The 24,514-nt window shown below is 37.0% G+C and overlaps 1 protein-coding gene across 4 annotated transcripts in view; it reads right to left on the bottom strand.

Moving 5' to 3' along the window:
• The window catches only part of ddr1 (discoidin domain receptor tyrosine kinase 1), a 40,936-nt gene extending 16,716 nt beyond the window's left edge, over window positions 1-24,220 (bottom strand). Inside the window, exons 1-5 of one of the 4 annotated variants that reach the window (XM_084088078.1) lie at window positions 23,802-24,220; window positions 6,710-6,862; window positions 3,334-3,436; window positions 353-581; window positions 109-256 (exon numbers count right to left, since the gene is read on the bottom strand). In XM_084088078.1, the coding sequence (XP_083944204.1) occupies window positions 109-256; window positions 353-581; window positions 3,334-3,436; window positions 6,710-6,806 (577 nt within the window). In that variant the 5' untranslated portion in view covers window positions 6,807-6,862; window positions 23,802-24,220. Of the gene's footprint in view, window positions 1-108; window positions 257-352; window positions 582-3,333; window positions 3,437-4,157; window positions 4,693-6,709; window positions 6,863-23,801 lie in introns of those variants that run through there. The other 3 variants (XM_084088079.1, XM_084088080.1, XM_084088081.1) reach the window with 3 other exon arrangements.
• Between the last annotated feature and the right edge of the window lie 294 nt (window positions 24,221-24,514).

Here is a 24,514-nt window from a genome sequence, read left to right as displayed (position 1 = left end):
ATCACTCAATGGGAAACACCATTCCATTGCAGAAAATGCCTGCAGTGAATGTAATGTAGATGAGTGTGTGATCAGGATGATGGATTGCTTGTCACGTGTGAGACTCACCTTTCCAGACACAACCATAGAGTTCAACTCTTAAACACACGCTCATCACACGGTCCGCCAGCGGGTAGAAGCGCACCATGCGTGCTATGATGGGCGGACCCAGGTCCTTCAGGACCACATCATATGTGTTCTCATTCCCTGACACCACCTGAGACAAAAACAACATAGAAGAACTGTAACATACAAAAGATCTAAATTCTGTTGACAGAAGTTTGTTGTGATAGTTCACATAAGGGTTAGAAACCTCCTGTCCCCAGCGGTCCTTCCAAGTCATCCACTGTCGTCCATCACGAGAGTAATGCAGCCGGTAACTACGCGCAAACTCCCTCCCCAGCCCGTCTGCGTGGCGTCCCTGCGTTCCCACCAGAGACAGGAAATAAAGCTTGTGCAGGTCCACCTGCAGGTACTCTGAGCCGCTGGGAAACACCGGACCAGCCGGACACCACGCCCCGTCCCCCTCTCCAGTACTCAACCTGGGACAGGAGACAAACACAAGTATTATGTACATGCTCGACATGTTAGAGCCTCGGTGCTCATGTGGAGTGGTGTGGGTTTGAGTTTTTTTTTTTTTGAGTTTGAGTTTTTACAGAGAGACATTTTTTTTTACATTTAGAGATGTAACATGAATTAAAAATGTACAATTATATTTCATACTTTTAAATGTGTGAATCTCATGAAGGCACACACAAAACAAACATACTTTACATAAACAAAATTTTAACCATTAACTATTCTTTTTAGCATTGTGACATTATGACGATGATTCTCTTTACTGATTCTTTCACTGTATTACAAAACTCATTTTTAAATGAAATTCTTTGCTTTAAATAATTTAAAATGTATATGTAAACTTTTTCAGTGTTACAATAATGAGAATTTGGCATGTTCAAATACTTGAAAATAACATCACAATGCAAATATTCAGATAATACAGGTTTTAATAGCTGATTTTTTTTCTTCTCATTTTTTCTTTTTGTCAAACGAATCTCTAAAACAAAACAATACCAATAAAATCACAATTTGCCATTTCCTGGCAAAAAAACGTAGGCTAATGAGGCTAACACACACACACACACACACACACACACACACACACCTATGTGACATTTAAGCGGTTTTCTTTTTAATCTTCCTAGCACACTTTCTTCACTCACAGACACACGCAATGGCCTGAGCGATCCACTGGCTCATTATCAGTACAGTCTAAACTTCACTCACTCATAATAGAAAGAACAACACTGAATGCCTCTGCATTCAGCTACTGTTATCACATAGGTGACGAGACACTGATGACAGACAGCCGAGACCACAAACACTCAAACACAAAGAGAACTGCACCTGAAATAAGATATTCCAGTGAAGTGTGGATATTGTCACCTCACTGAGACCTCATTGAGACACAGTTGAGATCGAGAAACTGAGACCAGTCTGAGACATTTCTGACTGTCCCATGAATCTTCACCATGACCTCAGAGCTATAAAGACACATGCATCAGTCTCACAGACCCTTTCAAAAACAAAATGTAGTCTAATTCACTGAAATGTTATCAGTCCAGACCCAGTTTCAGAAATCGCAAGTACAACAAAGCTGAAAATAAGGTTTGTTCCTGCAGAATATTCCAGTTAACAGAGTTTGTTTTTCTGTAATATTGTTTATACTTTGGTAATTTAATCGGTGTTGCTGCTTTAAAACTGAAGAGTGTTGGGTTGTTTTTTATATTTGAGCACAACAGTCAGCTTCCACAAATAAAAAGTACTTATTTAGTTATAAACTGTTAAAGCCTGTTGAAAACCAATGATTTATGTACTATTTTTACCAGATCTGGAATAACTTAAAATTAAACTGAAATTAAGTAATTGGAGGAATAATCAACAGATTAATAAATTATCAAAATATTTGTTAGTTGCAGCCCCTCTTCATTCTGTCTTTTTCTCACTGTATCTTTTGGTCTTCAGCATGCTGTCAGACAGCTGTTTCTCTCAGAGGTCATGTGTGTGAGAACCCTCCCAAATATACAAACATCACACACACCCCTAAACCACTGTATCCCCATCATAAATCCCATCTTCAGCACCTCTCAGCACTCCATCATTCCTCTAAACCCTCTTTCCCCTTTATTCCCCGTTTAAGGCTATATCCCCCTCTCCCTTGCGTCATTTTTCCTGTAAGCTCCTCTCCCCTCCGTTCAAAATCCCCCTGCTGTCTTAAACAGAATGTGGACTTAATAACAACCACATGATCTGCGCGTTGCCAAAAGACAGAAACACACACACACTACCACACACACACACGCAAACACACGCGTTTCAGGATGGGTTGGTGATGCTAACCTATGGTGAGCTTGTTTTTTGGCTGTTTTTGGTTGTGTGTGTGTTTGTGTGGTTCAGGTAAACCCCACATTATGGGGACAAAATGTCCCCATACAGATGGCAATATCTGAAATCCTTGTTCTTCTGGGGACATTTTTTGGGTCCCGATGAAGAAAATAGCTAATAAATGTTATGATGTTTTTTTGAAAATGTAAAAATGCTGAAAGTTTTCTGTGATGGTTAGGTTTAGGGGTAGGTTTGTGTAAGGGGATAGAATATGTGTATGTGTGTGTTGCATCTACTACTGTGTGTGTGTGTGTGTGTGTGTGTGTGTGTGTGTGTGTGTGTGTGTGTGTTTTTGTTTATATTACATTGTGGGAACCAAATGTCCCCACAAGGATAGTAAAACATGAGATCACCTCCATTGTGGGGACCAGCCAGCGGTCCCCACGAGGGAAATGGGTTAATAAACATACTAAATTATATTTTTTTGAAAATGTAAAAATGCAGAAAGTTTTCTGTGATGGGTAGGTTTAGGGGTAGGGTTAGTGTAAGGGGACAGAATATACAGTTTGTACAGTATAAAAACCATTACGTCTATGGAGAGTCCCCACAAAGATGTGTGCGCCTGTTTGTGTGTGTGTGTGTGTGTGTGTGTGTGTAACTGGCCTGCAGCATGTGAGTCTCGTCCAGACAGACAGTGCTGTAATGTCATTACCTAATGCTCTATATCAGGACACGCTCCATTACTGACATCTCATGTAACCTAATCACGTCCTCTCATGAGCCTCACAGAGCCCACGAACACAAACAACCAACCACAAATCACACAAACACAAAATGAGGGTGAGAATATTTTATCATGCATGCAACGAGTAAAAGATGTGTGAAATGAAATCATGTGCTCGTGCTCACCTGCCGTGTTTAGCCTCGGTTGAGTCAGACCAGGCGCTGGATGCGGTGATGTCAGAGTCGGGTATGGTGCCGTCTTCCATCCCCAGAGCATAGCGACACTTAGCTGTGTGATACACAAGAAACACTTCAGACAGGCACCCTGAACACAAACTCATCATGAAGAGTCAGGATGGTGACAGAACACTTATGCTGAGCGGTGTTATTACTGTTAACAGAAACTTTTTGTTAATTGAAATAAAGCTAAAAAAAAAAAAAAAAAAATCGAATCTAAATATTAGACAGAAAAAATAGAAATGTTGCCAAGTGAAGTACTAAAAATACTAAAACTGATATATATATATATATATATATATATATATATATATATATATATAGTAAAATTGATATTTTATATATATATATATATATATATATATATATATATATATATATATATATATATATATATATATATATATATATATATATATAAAATATCAATTTAAAAATAAATAAATAAATCAAAAGCACATACACTGTAAAAAAAATGTACATCCCCAAGTCAAAAATTTCAAGTGACCGATAACATCTAAATTTTTCAATTAGTCTGACGTATTATTTCTCATTGAGCCAATGTTAACAGACTATTGCAACAAGAATTTCACTTGGGCCAATTGAAAAATTTAGATGTTATCGGTCACTTGAAATTTTTGATTTGGGAGGGTTAGAAATTTTTTACAGTGTAACAAAATTACTAAAACTAAAATTAAAATGAAAAATTAATATAAAAAAATAAAAGCCATTTCAAAATATGAATAAATTCTATAATAATATATTCATTTAACCATTTCAGTTGTATCTGACTCTTGGTGATTCTATGGGCCATCTCTTGCCATACGAGAGAGACTGTTCATGAATTTTCTTGGCGATGATATTTCCGTGGTAGATCGACAGGTCTTGAGACACACGCACACACACGCACACCACACAGCACAATTTAGCATCTCCAATTCACCTATACTGCCTGTTTAGTAATGGTAATTATTTAGTATCATTTAAATATACATAATAGTACAACTTTTACTAAATACTATTACTAATACTAAAATAAAACTGATGTTTATCAAGCTTTTTTTTTTAACCTAATGATGAAAATGCCATGCACTCCTACTCTTATTTTTTTTTATAAAGATAATAATCATCACAGACTAAATCACTCCAAAAACCCTGATCAACTAAAGAAAAAGGCAATCAATCAAATCAATCAATCAATCAATCAATCAATCAATCAATCAATCAATCAATCAAATAAAATAAATCGTGTCAGAGCTGAGAAGGTTTCAAACTGGGGATTCCAAAACGAAATGCTTGAGGGTCCAACTAGAAATTTGAAAGAAAACAGATTTTTGCAAAATGTTAATATTTTACACAAAGCTAACATGCTAACCTAATACATAAATGAAATATAACAATATTTTTAAGACCTAATTTCTCAAATTATTATTTCTGACATGATGTCACAGAGTAAAGGACCCTTACAATATTACTGAGTTGCAATTTTCCACTATATCTTAGGAGGGGGTAAAAACTCCCTTGAGTTAATGGATTAAAATATTTAAATTCAATTAAAGTAGTATTTTGTAGTTAACAATTCAGTTCCTTTTTAGGAAGGAAAAAATAACTATAGGCTTTTGTTTAGCATTGTTTATGAATGACCCATGTATGGGTGATATGTCATGAGAAAAAAATACAGACAACTTTAGTTTTATTAAATGTTCCATTCTGAGTTTAATTTTTGAATAAATTAAAAAGAATAAACAACAAATAGGGTCTTTCTCCAACATTCACTAATAAAATGGGGGCTTCACTAGGAATTTCAGTGTGCAAAACTTGTTTTAACATGCTAACATTTTTATCAGATTTTTCTAATCCTTGGGGCATTTTGTCCTTACAGTATAGGTAAATGAAGTCCCATACACGGCACAATGTCAAATTCTCACAAAAATACCAAAGCAGCATTTCTGCATTGTTGGAATTGCTTCAGCAGTTCCTCACAGATGTAGTGCAGGGAGCAGACAAAAAGAAATAAAGAGATGAAATGAGGACAGTAGAGAAATATTCTGGCACAAACACAGTGCTGAAATCATCCGCACGGATCACATGTCAGTCCTGCCTGTGTGTCAGCTTAGAGGGTGTGCCTGTCAGTGTGTGTGTTGAAGCTGGGGATGATGGGTGAGGTTTGGGGGGGACGTACTCAGTTGCTGTAAAGTGAGTCATGAGATAAGAATGCAGAGGCTGGAAAACAAACCCTGCCCAGCCAGCGAGACCCTCACACGCGCGCGCACACACACACACACACACACACACACACACACACACACACACACACACACACACACACACACACACACACACACACACACACACACACACACACACACACACACACACACACACACACACACACACACACACACACACACACACACACACACACACACACACACACACACACACACACACACACACATACAGTGGACAGGTGCCCGATTCATTACATCATCAACCTGCTGCCAATAAAATGCTTTCTCTCTTCCAAACTCTCTCCATGACTCTTGGTCTGTCTATCACACATCTCTAGCTAATATAGAGCAGATGAGAGCTGCGCTTTACAGTCATTTAAGATTATAAGCAGATGCTCTCTAGTTTCGACACTGAACGCCAGTCTTGGTGACAGGAATACAGTCATTTTCTGCTCCTGATCTATTTGCACCTCCACGTTCATCTCTCTCTCCTGAGAAGACACATTGTTCTCACTAAAAATAATAGTTGCGCTGGGGCAAATTCACTAATGCAGGGAGTCTGAAAGAGGGTGTGTGTGAAAAATGTTAGAAAAAAAAAATGGTATAATGGTGCATAAACGCATGTAGTGAATGCAAAAAAAAAAAACTACTCTATCAGTATTCATTACATTTAAGTGAATTCCCCCCACTATCTCTCCTTGCCTCACCCCTCCTTCTCTCTCTCTCTCAGTCTCTGGCAAGCTGTACATGCAGACGTTCCAGCTTATTATATGATTAACTATCAGTAACTGGTCATGGAGAAAAACACTACAGCCCATACACATGGATCATATGCCTTCATTCAGAGACTGGGCTTGAATATAATGGCTTTTAATGACATTTCATAGGCATTAAAAACACATTAAACCCCAACAAACAGAAACGATGAAGAGAATAAAGACATAAGAGAAGACTGATTATAGGAAATTTGACTTTAGGACTTTGTGAGGATCCTCAGGGTCTGAACGGTCTGACCACAAAACCACAGTTCAATAAACTGAGAATGGGTGTTTCTCACATTAGCTGTGATTTATGACAACTAAGGGCATTCTTACCGGAGTCAAAATGCCAATCCAAGTCCTGTGCTGCTGTCCAGGAAACAAGGAGGACAATGAGGAGGGCAGGCAACAACGACAGCATCTGTGTTGCCATTGCAACAGTGACACCTGGTTACCTGTCCAGAGTTGAACTATCTTCAACAGACATACCTGAGGACGAGAGAAAGGGAGAGAAAATGATTACATTACGTTTTTATTAATATTATTTAATATTAGGAATACCTGGCTGGAAAACTTGCGTAATTCTGAGCTATGTTTTCTTTAAGATGTTGTACTAATTGGTTCTGTTTTGGTGTAAATGTGCTGTCATGACTATTAATTGATTCGGGGTGAAATTTGATCTCAGTCAGTTATGATGTCATAGCGTGTAATGAGGGGAATCTCCACTGATCTCCACTTGATGAAGTCTGTTGGATTTTAAGCACTTGATATCACTTCATTTACACTGGTGGTCCAAGTCTTAGAAACTCTCCCAAAAACAACATACTGTCATTCCAAAAGCCACATGTAGAAAAAGAAATTACACAGCACACCATCTTTTCCATTAACATCACCCCTTCTCTGTGAGTATGGGATTTGAGTTTGCATGTAAAGGTTCTTTTAGTACATTTAAAAAACATTTTACCACCACCACCACCACCAACAACAACAACAACCAAAAAAAGAAATTTTAACTGACAAATCCAATATAGGAGAAAAAAAAAATATCAAATTTGTGTCTCCTGCAAGGGCAACACAGCTCAACTTTATGTATACACTACCGTTCCTAAGTTTGTGGTCAGTAAAGTTGTTTTTTTAAAGAAATTAATACTGCATTAAAGGATGCATTAAAGTGATCAAAAATGACAGTTAAGTCATTTATAATGTTACAAAAGATTTCTATATCAAATAAACTTTCTATTCATTCAAGAATCCCCCCAAAATATTATTACAAAATATTAAGCAGCGCAACTGTTTTCAACATTGATAATAATAAGAAATCCACAAATAATCATTTTAGAATGATTCCTGAAGGATCATGTGACCCTGAAGACTGGAGTAATGATGCTGAAAATTCAGCTTTGTCATCACAGGAATAAATTACATTTTAAAATATAATAAAATAGAAAAAAGTAATTTGAAATTATAACAATATTGCTGTTTTCACTGTATTTTTGATCAAATAAATGCAGCCTTGGTGAGCATAAGTCTTCTTTAAAAAACATTTTTAAAAATCTTACCGCCTCCAAATTTTTTAACTGTAGTGTACATACAGTTTTTTCACACACTCATGCTGTTATTCCAGCATCATCTGGCATACAGTTATTTCATCCCCATAACAACATGGTCTCAGTGAATGTGATTTGTGTTTGTATATGTGTTTTTCACAGCGGCACGTCCTACAAATCCATGGAATGAGGGGTCTCTGTGAGTGTGTGTGTGTGTGAGGTGGCAGCTGTCCCCGTGCGGAGTGACAGCGCTGCTTCTGGGGTCTGTGAGAGACAGACAGCTGATGCACAGCTGTGCAGACACAAGGACAAAGAGAGTAGGAGAATCTGAAAGGAGGTGTGGAAAAGAGGTGTAGACAAGGCATGCATGTAATAGAGCCAGCTTAATGGACTGTGCGTTAGTGTGTGCATGTCATATTCAACATACGGTCTCTCTGTCTGTGTGTGTGTGTGTGTGTGTGTGTGTGTGTGTCCGCAGCAGCCAGTGCAGCTGTCCTGAGCTTGAGACAGGCGGTGGCCAACACACACAGACTGCAAGTGTTTCCAAATCCAGGGAAAACAGAAAGAAAGGGGGAGAGAGATATCAGTTTGTGTGCCAAATAATTCGCTATTGTAACCCAAGTTTGAGTTTATTACAGTTGGCATTGTGAATCCTCTCACGTCTGTTGACAATAAGTGCAATCGCTGTTGCGTAACCTTAGCAACCCATCAACAATTTTAATTAACCGAATCCAAATGATTGAGAGAGAGAGAGAGAGAGAGAGAGAGAGAGAGAGAGAGAGAGAGAGAGAGAGAGAGAGAGAGAGAGAGAGAGAGAGAGAGAGAGAGAGAGAGAGAGAGAGAGAGAGAGAACAAAATACAGAGACTCTAGTCCAAAATTAGCGCCAATTCGAATAAAAAAGTGACTTTGGCAAGAAAACAAAATAGTTAGTCACCAGTTGGCTGGTAACTTTATTATTAAGCTGCAACATTACGTCATTCAAGTCAAACTTAAAAAACAAAACTGTAACCTTATCAAATAAAATAAAATACTGACTAAATAAATGACTGACCAAACCTTAAGTGCAAATGGAATCTAATGTTTCTGGGCATTTAAATTGAATGCAATTAGATGAACTTTAGAATGCCTTTTTGACCCACGTAAGGAAAACTTAAGTACATCTTTATGTAATTTCATAATTCTATGGTCTTTGAAATTGTAACATCGTAGTCCGATGAAGACGACTAAGATTCCAAAAGGTTCAAATAACAGCAGTCTTTATTCAATAAAACAAACACAGGCAGATCCAAAGGTTATGAACAAATTATACATGTAACACACGAACAATACCCAACCATGAATTGAATAAGGAGGAACTTAAATATACAATGATAATGAACTAAATGACGAACAGGTGTATTGATTGCATGAATGTCCATGGTAACTAAAGACTGGCGGGAAACTAGAACAAAGGAAACTCAAGTCAATGAAAATAAAACTAAACAGACAAAACGTGATAGAAATATGGTAAAGTAAAATATACTTTAAATGTCATTTCTATTGAAATTTGCATGTCATGTATTTAAATATATTTGTAATGCCGTTGCAATTTAGTACATTTAGTGGGAGAGAGGCCGCACTATGCTTAAATATGTTTTTATTTAAATAATAACATTTTATTTTATTAAATAAAAACATATTTAAGCATAGTGCGGCCTCTCTCCCACTTTATGTATTATAATTATCTAGGCCAGCACTCTTAAAATTGACAAGTGTACACATTGAGTGAAGCCTGCTCCTATCCACATTAATTTAGTACATTTAAAATATATGAACTTTAAATGCAATATTGAATAACATTGTACAGTTAAAATTATAATCAAGTACTTTATATATGCTTTAGTATGTTAGTCAACATATTAAAATAAGTGTGCTCACCACAAGACAATCAAAACTTCATTTAAAACGAACTTTAAAGGAAAACTTTTTAAAAGTGTAATTAATTGTGTTAATTTAAACTAAACACGTAAAACTTTTTTCGCGCTTTGGTCCGTTCGTTTACACGACAACAGCGTTTTAGATGCCTGAAAACGCAAACTTTTGAAAACGGGTTTCAAAACGTACATTTTTGAAAACGGTCTCCGTGTAAACAACAAAAACGTGAATCTCTGAAGACTATGACGTCATGCACATGCGTATTACATTGAGTAATAGAGTGAGTTGAGTCTATAGTGTTTCATCATCGCCATCTAATAGCCTGGCAGCAGAATACAGGGTTTTTAGTCGTTTTTGCGGATCCGTGTGAATGGGGATCGTTTTGACAATGGTGCCGTCTGTATATGGGGAAAACTCAAAGGAAAAACTTCTCCGTTTTAAACATATTGTTGTCGTGTAAACGTTCCCTTAGTTATGAGCTAATTGTGTTTTTTTACTCTAGAATGATCATGGACATTACCTCTATTCGGCATTATTCGAGCTTATGAAGCAAAATTTATGATTCAGTGTTGCTATTTTTTATTTCTGATTTGATATTTAATCGATAAAGAGTCTATAAGTATGAATAGAAAGTTCAAGATCAAGGACTCTTCAGTCAGAAATATTTTCAATATGTCAAATCTGAACTACTGTATGGCTGAAGAAACAGCCTAAGCAGTCAATGAGCATGTATAGAATGTTCAAGATCGAGGACTCTTTTACTAGAAATATGTTCAGGAGGTCAATTATTGACTATTGTCTGCTTGATGAAACATCGGAACGAGTCAATGAGCATGTATAGAAAGTTCAAGTTCAGAGACTCGTTGGCCAGAAATGTGTTCAATAGTCAATATCTACAACTGTCTGGCCGATGTACTATCTGAAAGAGTCTATAAGTATGAATAGAAAGTTCAAGATCGAGGACTCTTCGGTCAGAAATATGTTCATTATGTCAAATCAGAACTACTGCATGGCTGATGAAACACCAGAAAGAGTCTATATGAGTATGTTTAAAAAGTTCAAGATCGAGGACTCTTTTGCCAAAATATGTTCAGTAGGTCAAATATAGACTGTTGTCTGGCTGATAAAACATCAGAAGTCAACAATTATGAATAGAAAGTTCATGTAGATTTATTTCCCCATTGAAGATAAGAGCTGTACTGTACTTGCATGGCTAAATCCTCACTCTTGGGCAGTTACAAACACGACCACATGAACTGACTTGCCTTTGATATAATGCTGAGACTGATGTAATGACGTGATGTTTGTCACTAATATGAAAGTAAAAAAAAATGGCTAAATCATCCCATTTTCATTAAAGGAGCATTGCGTAGGTTCTGAAATTTCGAACAGTTACTGACACCAGTGGCCGTTAGAGGAACTGCAGCCAGTCTCATGCTCGTTCTCGGTGCGCACACGCTTGTACGACCACATCAACCAGGGTTGCCGCAGCAACCACTGACAGCTCATCGAGATTCACCAGCATAATGTTTGAGGTAAGAAAACACCATTTGAAAATACTACCAATTGCCGCTGCTTACTAATAATGTCTGCCGTGCCGTACAGATGTAAGCCCAAGTAGACGAGAACGCGCATGACGTCACATTTTGTGAATTTTCACGCTGATTCGGGCCCGACTCCTCCACACACAATTGAGCCTACAGGCTGATAGAGGCAACCGTGGTGGACAGTCAAGGTGTCATTCTTTTTATTACATCATGGTTGGCTCATACATGTACAAATGAAAACTCTATTTTAAAGATTTTTTTAAGTAAAAACCTACACAGAGCCCCTTTAATACAGAAATGTGTGAAATATAGTTTAATTGCCTGTAAGAAATATTTATGGTTTGCTATTGGCAGTGACAAAAAAGTACCCTGAGAGTAGGCTAAATGAGAAGGGAAAAACCCCCATCAGAATAATATAAAAATTAGTCTAGCTGTAAACTCAAAGGTAATGCAAGTTTATATGTTCAGTTTGATCTGATCTTTCACTTCCCCTATAACTCTCATTTCATGTACTGCAAAGAAAAACATTTTCGATATAACAGCATTAGCTTCGTGTCTCCCTGCTGGAGTGAGTGAATGAGCTCAACCTCCTCAGCGGATCTGGTCCAGTGGGAGGCATATAGGAAACGCTCTGGAATGATGCCCCTATATACTGTGTTCAGTATAAACAGATGAAGATCTTAAACACTCAAATGACTCATTGCATAAAAGTCAATCAGAACCCCCTATACCTTATACTGTAACAATGAGGCTCATAACTCAGGTTGACACAGCTGAGGTCACTCTGGGTGTGATTCTGCTCTGGGGAGTTTCACACAGCAAATTCGTCAGTTCAGCTCCTTTAAAAAAAACCCCCTTCGTGACAAAGATTTAACTGACTGGCCTGAAGCAAGTTCACACACACAAGCACATCAAGAACTGTCAGTATTAGACCTGCTGATAAAGCAAATCTCACAAATGTGTTTTAGAGTCTATAACCCTGGGACACAACCGTAGGGCAAACTCCTTGAAGCATTTCAGTACGTGTCACATCATCAATACACGCAACACATCATCACCGCTACCTTTCACCTTCATGACTCCATCTGCACTGTTTAACCCCCTTGAAACAAGCTTGAAATAAAAGTGAAATACACTTTCAAAGTTCCAAACAAGTGAACCATGCAAAGAAATATCTGGTTCATATCTCAGGGGAAAAAAAAGGAAATTCACAGCTAAATTAGTTTATTTTTTAAAGAAAATCTCTCTTTCTTTCTCTGTCCATATATATATATATATATATATTGGAAAGTGTATTATTTATTTTCCTTTCAATTTTGTAGTAAAACATGACATTTTTTAACAGTTTTTGTGAGATTCACCATGTCAGATCTCAATATCATAATCACTAATGACATTTGTGGTTATAAGATTCATAAATTAGGTCAAAATGGAGAAAGTTACAGGATGGAAATGATCTTATCTTAAATAAGATTTTGCTATGGAGGTTGTGTGTTTGGATAGTCTTAAATACAGTTCCATAGGAATAATACAAAATATGGTAAAATGTTTTTTTCTAGGTTGTATTTAATTACTTTTTTCTTTTAAAAAAAAATACATTAAAAGCAGATAAAAAGGATTTGCAATGTCAAAATTCATTCTATTTCATGCAAGAATAATTTTACCACTTTATAATCATATTTTACTGAGAATTTATGCTGTTCGTGTTAACCTCCAGTTTATTTCTTTGGGATGTTATCTAAATTTTAAGTTGCAACAGTAAAGCTGGAGCCACACAAAAAGATTTTTAAAATCTGATTAGATTTTCAAAATGTGAGAGACCACAAATTCACAGATAACCAGAGTACGGACTGTGAACACGGGAAATCTTGCAAAATCTCCTGCATCAAATGTGATTTTAAAGTAAACAAACATGGTGGACAACCGGCAAAAACAAATGGCGCGTATAGTGTAAGGACTGCATTTTACAGAAAATTGGGGGTGGGAGGCTGTTTAGATGAAGTAATAGAGACGGTGTGAACATGGATTTTACATGTTACAACACAAGCTGGAGGTGAGTCTTCCGTCAGCTCACTTTCTGATTGGGTATTGTTGTTTTAATCTCCAGAGCGTGCACACGTTTGTCCTTGAGGTTCCCCCCACACAACAGGATTTCTGATCAAAAATATTCAACGTTTACGATTCGAGATCGGTGTGTCCCCGCCGTTGTTCCGAGCAGATTCAGTCACTCTTAAAACACCTCACACCACAGGAAAATCTGATCAAATAATCTGTAGAATCAAGATAATCGGGACTTTACCTAGGATTGTCGGAAGGGGAAATATCTTTCCAAAATCACTCCAAATATATTGTACCAAGGAGGGTGGGATTTAACGAAAGGTCAGTTGTTCTAACTGTTTTTTGATGTTGTTATTTGCCAAGTTGGATTCAGACCTGGGTCTCCTGAATGTACACCACAGTTCAACATGCCTTGAGTACTAACTGCTATAGGCCTGTGGCAATTTGGTTAATTTGGTCTCTGACAAATCCCAATTAAAATTTTTAGTAAAGTGTATAGGATATTATATGGCATTACTCTTATTTCATCACCATAACAACATCATAGTGTTGTTATACAACATTGATAGAGTAAAACAGTGTCCAACTAGTTTTAAATGACAGCGTAGATGGTCACATTTCACTACTTCATGTATATGTGAGGCTGTTATGAGTTGAGTCAGTGAGGCAGATGAAAAGTTTCCAACCACTCCAAATCTGTGGAGAATGACTTAACACGATGTGTGCGTTCACATTGGCATGAGAAAGAATCGATGAGTAATGCTCGTGCTGAGAAGACTCAGCGTCCTCAGCTCCATTGTTTTGATTTTCCCTTTAAACCTCTGGTGTTCTTCTGTCATTTTTGACAGAATTTTTTTATTGGTACAAAACTTGGTAAAGGTTTTGGCACTTGCTATGTGAACACAAAACAAATCACGGACATGAGTCAAAAAGGTTAAATGGTCCTGAAAAAAATAGTCACACTTGTGTTCCTCGCGGTCAAAAATGACTGCATTTGAAATGAATGGGAGATGAATTTCATCTACTGGAAACTTTTTTGGTACTGTGTTCAAACAAAGTACTTTTTTTGATGTCAAGCTCAAATTTAGAACACAACTTATTAGATTAATGGCTTTGATTTTCTTGCAGTTTCAGAGTAAAATGTGTTTTTGAAAATATATATTTCATATATAAATTGAAAATAGTATTTTTGTGCATTTTTCATAACAATAAACATAAAATTGTGTAATGTTCATTTTTAAAACTTTTTTCACTTCAGCAATAATTTGTCAAGTGTCGTCTTAAAAAAAAGACTTCAAACTCTAAAGAACTCTAAAAGCATTCAAAATTTACAACAGTTTAAATTTACAGTTTAAGGTCTATGCTCAGAAAGTGAATAAATGGATTATAACAGCATAAATATAATTTAGTACCATAAAATCCCCTAAAAAATACAAAATATTAAATAAAAAACATTATCAAATCAAATATATTACATTCATTTCATTGAAATAAAACAATGTTTTGGTCATTTTTGACAGCGAGAGCATCAGAGGGTTAAACATCAGATCAGTGCACAAGTGACATGTGGTTCTTTGTCACTTGTGAGTCCGATCACACCAGCTCTGAAGTTGGCTATCCGACAGCAGCAGTATTTTGAAGAATGAAGGGTCGTGTTTACACTTGGACACATCATTTGTATGCTAAATCATGACTCAGGTGTGCGTCAGTCCCTGGCTCAGTCGCACGGATGAGCTATTCCTTCGGCAGTCCTGCCAAGATGACTGTTAACTTGTGAATTTGCGGCTGACAGGAAGAGGAAATCAGAATTTCTTACTAAATGAACAGGAAAAGAGTCATATAAATGACAAATGAGACAGAGAGAGAGGAAGAGTGAAACGAGCAGGACAGAAAACAAAGGCCGTGAAGGTTGAATAACGACAGGAAGGGTTAGTCACTTTACGAGAAAAGAATATCTTACGGGAATTATCTGGGGTTGGCCAAATTATTAAAGCCTCGATTTAAGCCTCATCTACATGAAAAGCTCACACAGGCCAGCAGACATTATATGCCTTTGACCCGCCAGGTACATTTCTGCACTTGCCTGATTATTCACCTCACCCCATCCAACACTCACAGCTGACAGTTCCCACAATACACCCAGACCATTTGAACAGAAAGCCAAATCCATTTTCCCATGCACTGCTATTCAGAGAACATCACCATATTCAGTTTCCTCATCTTTGAGCTCATAAAATAAGAAATGTGTTTTCTCAGAACCATCTGTGTTGATCTACCTATTATCAGGAAAAGGGATCTGTGAGGTCAGATATTCCTTGGAAAATAAAGTTTCAGTATTCACAGGTGATAAACCAAAAGTTCTTTGGCAACTAGCCAAACAATTCTGGCTATTCTAGAGTCAGTGGTGAAGTGCATCCACACTGATGACATGTGCCTATTAGCAAAGAATCTAGTTAAAGTAGACATGAAACATACATTTTTTGATTAAAGATTGATGGCACATGGACTTAAAAATCGACTGAGAAAACGACTAAAACAGCTGTATTAGCATGCCAGGCCAGTAGTTGGCGAAGTCACTTTGTAAAGAAACACTATGCGCCTATAGTGAACACATGTGCATGATGTGCATAGCAATCAACAGCCTCAAACAATGTATACTTGGAGGAAATGCTCCCTGGTTTTTCATTCCAAACTTATTATTCGACCGTTGTGGTGGTTTACATTTTTTGCTGAGTTGTGACTTTATCTGTAGTAAATTGCTACAAAAAAGTTAGCAAATTTTCACAAGCAAGCACTAGATTCATGGAAAATTGGCTTTTAAGCATAATTTTTTACAGCATAAATGTATTGTATGGAATAATCAATATGTTTTGTACAAAAACAAGTTAAAAAATATAATCTTTATTTAAAAAAAAATCTGATTAGTTATGAAAAATTCATTAAGGAAAACAATATTAAATATAGCTGCAAGCAGCAATTATCGGGGCCAAGCGCAAGCAGATGACAGGATATGCCAACATGGCTGAAGGTGTCAGACCAACTGCAACAATGAGCAATTAAAGACATTTAAAGAGGATTTTAGGCGAAATGGCTGTAAAATCACATAAACAGTAATACAAAATATGATTTAATTGATTATTACTTTCGACCACAGTTACGAAACTGATGTGATGTGGTCAGAGAGAAGTGACAATGACACATACAAAGTTTGGTGTCAATATGTCTAGGCATTGCAGAGATAAAGCCTGAATAGTCCTTTTGGCATCATGCCTCAACTTTGCTGTTGCGCTATACGAAAACGGTTTCGTCTATCGACACGAAATCCATAACTTTTAGTCAGCACGGTCTGGAGATGATACGATTCGATTTTGGTGAAAATCGGACAAACGGTCTAGGAGGAGTTCGAAAAAGTAGGTTTTGAATGAAAATCAAGATGGCGGACAGGAAGTTCGGCCAAATAAGGTAAACTTGGTATCTATGTTCTCGGCTTGACCCAAGGAATCTATTAAGACCAGTGGCATTTCAATAGCCAGATTTATTCAAAAGTTATTAGCTTTTATGTAAATTTTGTTATAACTTTTGACCACTAGGAGGCGCTGTCTCGAAACTTCTCACGCTACTTCAAGGCATTGTGCTGATGACCCATACCAATTTTCGTAACAATCCGTTAATGCGTTCTTAAAATACAGCATTTTAGCACAAAATTCAAAATGGCCGACAGCCAAAATGGCTGATCTGGGAAAATTAGATATAAATCGACTCAGCATGACGCCCTGAATCTAACAAGACCAAATTTATGATTTTTGGACAAACTGTTCAGAAGTTATAAGAAAAAAAATCTATTTTTCATATCTCCGGACCAGTAGGTGGTGCTGTGCCGAAACGCAGCATGTTGCCTCAGGTCATGCTTGTGATGACATGTACCAAGTGTGGTCTGAATCCAATAAAGCGTTGCGGAGATACAGCCTTATGTCTGTTTTCGCAAGCGCTACGTAAAATTTGTTCAAGGGTTTATCGAAAACGGTTTGGAGAATCAACTTGAATTCCATAACTTTTTGTCGGCATGGTCTGGAGATGATCTGGTTCAATTTTCGTGAAAATCAGAGTAACGGCTTAGGAGGAGTTCGAAAAAGTAGGTTTTTCGGAAAATTCAAAATGGCGGAAAAAAATTCGTGCAATCGAATCGTACTGAGCCAAGGAATAAGAGGAAAAAAGAATTTTGTTTCTAGCCCTTGTGGTTCAAAAGTTATTAGCATAAACATGAGTGCAACTTTGGACAGCTGGTGGCGCTAGAGGGAATGAATTGCAGACTCCAAATTTGCTATGCTGATAGTTCAGACTCTCCTCTATCAGTGTGCCAAATTTTATAACTTTCCCGCAAGCGGTTCTATGGGCTGCCATAGACTCCCAGTCGGAAAAATGAAGAATAATAATAATAATAGGAACGGGAACAGATACAATAGGTGCCTACGCACCTTCGGTGCTTGGCCCCTAATTACGCGTATAGAGTTTGAGGATAATTTAAGGTATATCACCCAAGCTTCTACATCTTATTCAATTATCCGACACTACTCTCCATTGAAGGTTGAAACTCCCTGTTTAATGATAGGTGGAATTGATTTGTTAGATAAAAAATGCAATTATATTCATATAAGAAAAATATGAATCTCTATGAGCAGTATTGCTCCTAAAGCAATGGCTTTATGGAAACAAATGTATCCTCCAATTTTTACCCCTGTAAGTTATTTTTATCTAAGTTTATGGATATTCAACCAGAATGTTCTTTTTGTGGATCTGAAAATGAATCTGTGCTTCATTTGTTTTTTTAGATGTCCCTTCACAGTATCATTTTGGACAGAGATTTCAGTTTTGATTTTTACATCCTTTAATATCCTTTTTGATATTACAGAAGAAATGGTATTATTTTTGCTTTCTAACACTGGTTATGTTCTTTTGGAACATAACCAAAAGAACATAACGTTCTTCGTTCTTTTGCTTGCTTGGAAAAGGTCATATCCACAAATCTAAATTTACAGCTTCGAAACCAAATTTTATTGTCTTTTGCTCTGAATTAAAAAGTCTTGCTGATTCCCTATGTAAATTTAAAAGAAACACAAAAGCGGTTAAAACATCCCAGATATTAAATAAGATTATAAAGTCACCTGTGAACAGAGATACCATGTTTAAATGAGATCTTTCTATCCCCCTACATGAGTCAAAATGAAAGTAATGCAAATTTATTTCTTCGCCTTTCTTTTCTTTCTTTTTTTCTATTTATTTAATATTTTTATGTATTATCTGTTTAAATGTCAATACTCTATGTCCCTTGTACAAAGTCAATTGTTCTACTCGTTGTAAATTTAAAATGTCAGTAGTATTTTTGTTAATGGAATGAATGTTAATTGTTGTTACTTGCAAAATGTTAATAAAAAAAAAAGTAAAAAAATAATAATAATAATAATATGCATGTGCATGGCATCACCATTTTCACAAATTCTCATTTTCAAATGTTTACACGGAGACGATAATGGTATCGTTTTCAAAATCTTGTGTTTTCAGGCCCCCAAAACACAATTGTCGTGTCAATGAATGGCCAAAACGCATTAAAAAACCTTTCCGTTTTTAACGGAAAACAGTGTCGTGTAAACGGCCCCTAAAGCAAACAGAAAATGTCTGATACTGCTTTCTTGTTGAGTAAGTGAGCGTTGACTTTGGACCATGAAGAAAAATGAAAAAAACTGAATGAAAGGTGAATACAGTCTTTAAATAGAGGGTTAATAATACGGTAATTCAAAACGGGTGAAAAGACAAGAAAGGATGGCATTTTTCCAAAAAAAAAAAGCCAAAAGTGAAGGGTTTTTTTGCCGCGAACAGGTCAAACGGAAAGGCGTAACGCAAATCTCAGCAATGTGAACAGCACTGATTCATGCTGAAAACACACCAACCTGAGTGCTCGCACAAAACCTTTTCCTGGAGCTTATAGCGTCAGAGATTGCACGAGATGTATCTGGACTGATGATTTGATTCAGATATCACGAATGCAGAAAAACATCTCAAGTCAAAGCAAGGCTGTAGGTGCAATATCTGCCTGATGTCTGGAGGATTACTAAACACGGTTTATAGTTATGGTTTTCCTCTAGTGTTTGGCAATCGAGATTCAGGCAAAGGAAAAAAAATTACAGAAGCTGCAGCTTTGATGTTGAATGTTCCTGTTTTCACAAACAACTTTCAAAAGCTTGTCTATATTGCTTGAAGCCATGAGTGATTGCTAGAGAAATACATGAGCTTGACAGCAGTTGCGAGAATGCATATATATGTTTGTTACTATAGTTATTATGCAGAACCTCTATCTAAATCAGAAATCTCCAACCTGTTTAAACATTTTCATATTACTCTTAGGTTATAGACCTTGCAAGATATATCAAGAGGACATGCTAATGAGTTGTTCCTTCACTTTGTGTTGGAAGATGAATAATTTCTTCCTGTATGAATCAGTCTGAATAACACTTTAGTTTGTTGCTCTCCGTGCAGTTCTGAGACAGCAAGTTGGTTTAAAGCTGGCTGATGTGTGCAGATCCGGCTGTAATGTTTCACTTTGTGGTTACCCCTTCAAGTAAGTCATTAATGAAGGCAGTAAAACCCTTATGTAAAAGTGATTCATGCACACAAGCCAAGGATCTATGAACATTGATTTCTTCAATGATCCAGGCTTCAGCAGTGGGGTTATGTGTGATTCATGAAATAGATGAACAGCACATAATATATGGAGCATGATGAATCAATAAAACAGGCAGAAAATCCTTGAAAATGTATACTTTAAGTTTTTAGGTTGAAATACTGGAGAAAAATAACAAGTGTATCTGTAAGTATGAGTAAAACTGGAGATCATATCTATTTGATTCAATCAGAATGATACAAGGGTATCAAGATTCATACAAGCATATTATTTACACATTTTTTCACAAATATCATGACTTATTCATTCATACATTTTGTCAAGTTTATTCTTTCTAAGAAAGAATAAGAAAACAATAACAAATAATATGGAAACCCATTTCACCAAATATGAAAAAAATCTTGCTCTGTTAAATCAAAATTCTGACTTTAAATGGGAAACAAAAAAGTAATTATGAGATTGAAAAGTCAAAATTATGACAAAATTAAAAATATTCTGTCATTATGAATTCATGCCATAATCATACCGAAACTCGACTTATTTAAAAAAAAGGCATCGTTTTGCTTCAAAAGGCCTTTATTAGCCCACTGGAGCCGTATGGATTACTTTTATGATGGATAGATGCACTTTTTGGAGCTCTATTCACTCCCATTATAAAGCTTGGAAGAGCCAGGATACTTTTTTTTATTCAACTCTGATTGTGTTTGGCTGAAAGAAAAAAGTCATATACACCTAGGATGGCTTGAGGGTGAGTAAATTATGGGATCATTTTGATTTTTGGGTGAACTAACCCTTTAAGAGTTTCTTCGTTAAGATTAGGACAGTTGTAACCCTGATATTTCTGACTTTATGTCTGCAAAAAAACAAATGTCAAAATGAATTGTAATTCATGCATATCCAAGCCAGTGCATCTATGAATTGCACCTTTAATGCATTTCTGGATAAATTAATACATTTATAGATCTTCCAATTATGAATTGTTTATATATTGACGTTTATGGCCTTGATAAATGTATATGTACACACAAACACCCACAGCAATGTACAAGAGCTGACAAAAGAGACTGAAGACATAGAGACAGTGATGTGTAACTGATAGATGGAGAGATGGATGGATGAATAAATGATTTACAGCTACTTCAGCATCAAGATGGGACAGCATCGAGACAGTGACGGAAGACAGGAGACGAACAGAACGTGATATAAAGTTAGACATTACTCAGGAGGATGAATTACAGCATCGAAGGTATGCGGACTAAAGAGAGAAAAGAGAGAGAGAGAGAGAGAGAGAGGTATAGGGTGTGTCAAAAGATAATTTAAAAGATGAAACAAGACTAGAAGACGTCTGATGTTAGTTCCAACCGAGAGCTCATTTCCACTCTGTATGCAACCAGTGTCTCTCCCTCTCTTTTAATTATCCTTCAATCCCTCCATCTTTACCCACCACACGCTAGTCAGAGATTAGCCTGTTGTTTACAAAAATGTGAGTGTGAAGACAAAAAGGTTTAAAAGATGCATGAAAAACATTTCATCGCGAGCTCAAAAACACACACATATAAAAATGAAGAAAAAAAATGCAATGGAAACGATTTATAGTTCTTTCTTTGTATTTAAATAGAGACAAATTTTCCCAAGTATGATGCCCCAGCAAAGATTTCTTAGCTAATTTCTCCATAAAACAAACTCATAATAAAACCCTCATTGCTCAGATCAATGCTTTCAACTTCCTCAGAGATGTTTGCTGAGTGTGTGTCTGCCTAGTACACACACACAAACACATTCCTTTGTACCCCTCTTGGCACTTGGTCTCCTCCCTTGGTGACACAGCACAATTCATTTCACTTTTCATTGTGCCTTTATTCACAAGTCCCAAAACCCCCTTTAAACAAAGAGAGGAGAAATAGAAGATGGAATAGGGGGATGGGTGAATTTCCAGCTTCTTGGTGCATTCATTAGCATCTCTTCATAGCTTTTGCGCATACTCTGCATTTTCTTTTGCCTCTTCAGAAAACACAAAAGGCAATTCGAATGTGCTTTACTGGCATTGCGGTGTATTTCTAATGTTCACAATTAATCTAGAACAGATTTAGCAGACAGTATTAAGTCGCTCTCCTGATGCTGATCCGTCCACAAGGTCTCACACGGGTCTGAAGTCACCTCTGGTGCAGAAGGGTCGCAATTACCCCACCTGACCTCATGAGAAAACTCTTTTACAAGGTGGTGATTTTGTATGACTTTGTATGGAAATGTAAAATTTTTTGGGGAAAAAGGTAAGAATGAGGGTTCACCCCGAACCTAGCTGAGGCGTCTCCAGATTGTATGAAAATGTATGCATGAAATTGTAAAAATTCATAAGAATTAGCCACCAATTCACCGAAACGTATACTTAATAAAATGCCATGCGGTGTGTTTCAACATGGACATCATAGCAAATACCTGCATTGCAACTCAGTGTAGGGCACTTATAGAATTTATTGAGCTTGAATCGCATGGACTGTGGTGAGAGGATCTTTCAATATAGTGCAGACAATCGCTAGATCTGACAGTTGCAACTGGATGCCACATTCCCTTTCAAACACGCTACTCTCAAGTGGTTGTTAAAGACAGCTTAAAAACAAAACCACTGCTATTTAACCCCACTGTTAACACTGACCAAACGTAGACCTGCATTTGAGTTTGAAAGGTCTAGCCTAACCAAAGATGTATTTACACAGAGCTATCAAATAAACTAATGTGTAATAGCCTACTAACCTATTGATTTCATGTCAGCATTTTTACATGGCTGATTATAAGTCACATCAACAGAGCTTTTTTAATTCTATTTGCCCCTCTGAAAGATTGTGTCCATCTCAAAAAGACAAGGATTTTGCTTCATTTAGCCCCCCAAGAAGTAAACATGTGCTGACTTAGCTGGAAAAAAAACTATTTGTGATTAAACTGGTTAATGTGGTAGACCATATTTACAAGCTGTAAATAAGTTCAAACACCAAAAGCAAACAAACATAAATCAGCATAGTAGGTCTGACAAGAACTTTGCCTAAATCTTACTGATTTAACACCGTGACTCGTCAGTTTGGAGTGTTTTCCAGACTGCTCTGCAAATGCAGTTAAAAGCAAGATTGCGGTAGCCCATAAATACTTACTGACGCGTAATGCCGGGGCCACAGGTGGGTAAATATATACCACCATCAATACCCACGGCAGTTTTCAAGCATTTTTGCTTGAATCAGTATTTGAATGTTGGCATTAAACCCGGGTTCCAGGTATCATAAACGGGAACCATTTAAATTCGTCGAGTGGGTGTGAATAACAACTTCACAAACAAACTGCACGACTCGATCCGCAGCAGACCGAGCGCATTCCCTGTACAGTGGCAGACATCCAAACTCCTCACGTACACACTCCGAGACTCTTGGCCGCCATGCACGAGACAGGGACAGTTAAGTTTACTCGCGCTACGACTTAACACATTTGAGCAGTCTAAACCAACTCACGTAGAGTTTAATGGAAAGGCAAATGCGTTTCCACGCAGCGGTTCGAAACAACGCTGACAATCGCGATCCGAGAATCGACACTGCATTAACTAAAAACGATAAAGTCAAAAGTAACATCTGATAACTTGCACACCATAAATAAACTACACTTACAAGCAATTATCGGAGTAGGCTATTTTCTGATCACTCACCTTTAAGTCTGACAGAACGCGAAATCGTCTCCAAATGTAGGCAATCGCCTGATTCTTCTTTTTAATCCGTGTAGTTCACTTTGGCAGGTTGTTTTTATACTAGTAGGTAAATATAGTCTGGCACAGTCGTATGACTTTGTGCTTAAAGCCACAAAAGTACCAATAAATAAACAGAATAAAAAAGCGATTGGCAAAAAGTTTCTGAAAGCAAGCAAGTACGTTCCACGTTTGAAAAGGTTTGTGAGTAGGAATGTTCTGTTAAATCCGACGAGCGCAAGTGACACGGACGTCCTTATTTATTTCTCAATCAGTGCTTCTCTCTCCGCGCGCTCATAATATAAGCGCTTAGCTTTTAGACCTCTTTCTCTTCCCCTCAGGGCTTGCAAACACGACCAGGTGCTCATTTACATAACTACACTAGCTGCGTCCAATGGCAGCACTCAGTCAGGTGCTTCTTTAAATATTTAATGAGGTAATTGTCCAATCAGGAGCGAGTAAAGCAGGGAACCCGTGACCTGGCAGCGCCGCTGTAAATGATACGCGTACCTCTGAGAGACTTAAAAAAAAAAGTGGTACAGGAACGGAGAGATTTGGGGAATAGGAAATTTAATATTGTTGGTAAGGAAACAATACAGGATTTACCTTGTTAACCCTTTCTGGTGTCCACCGTAACTCTTGTATTGGCTAAATGTCTAATAACTAAACATTATGTT

This window comes from Abramis brama (assembly GCF_963993115.1).
Source record: "Abramis brama genome assembly, chromosome: 17".
Lineage (NCBI taxonomy): Eukaryota > Metazoa > Chordata > Actinopteri > Cypriniformes > Leuciscidae > Abramis > Abramis brama.
The sequence above is the reverse complement of the archived record's forward strand: the minus strand, read 5'-3'. Positions and strand labels throughout refer to the sequence as shown.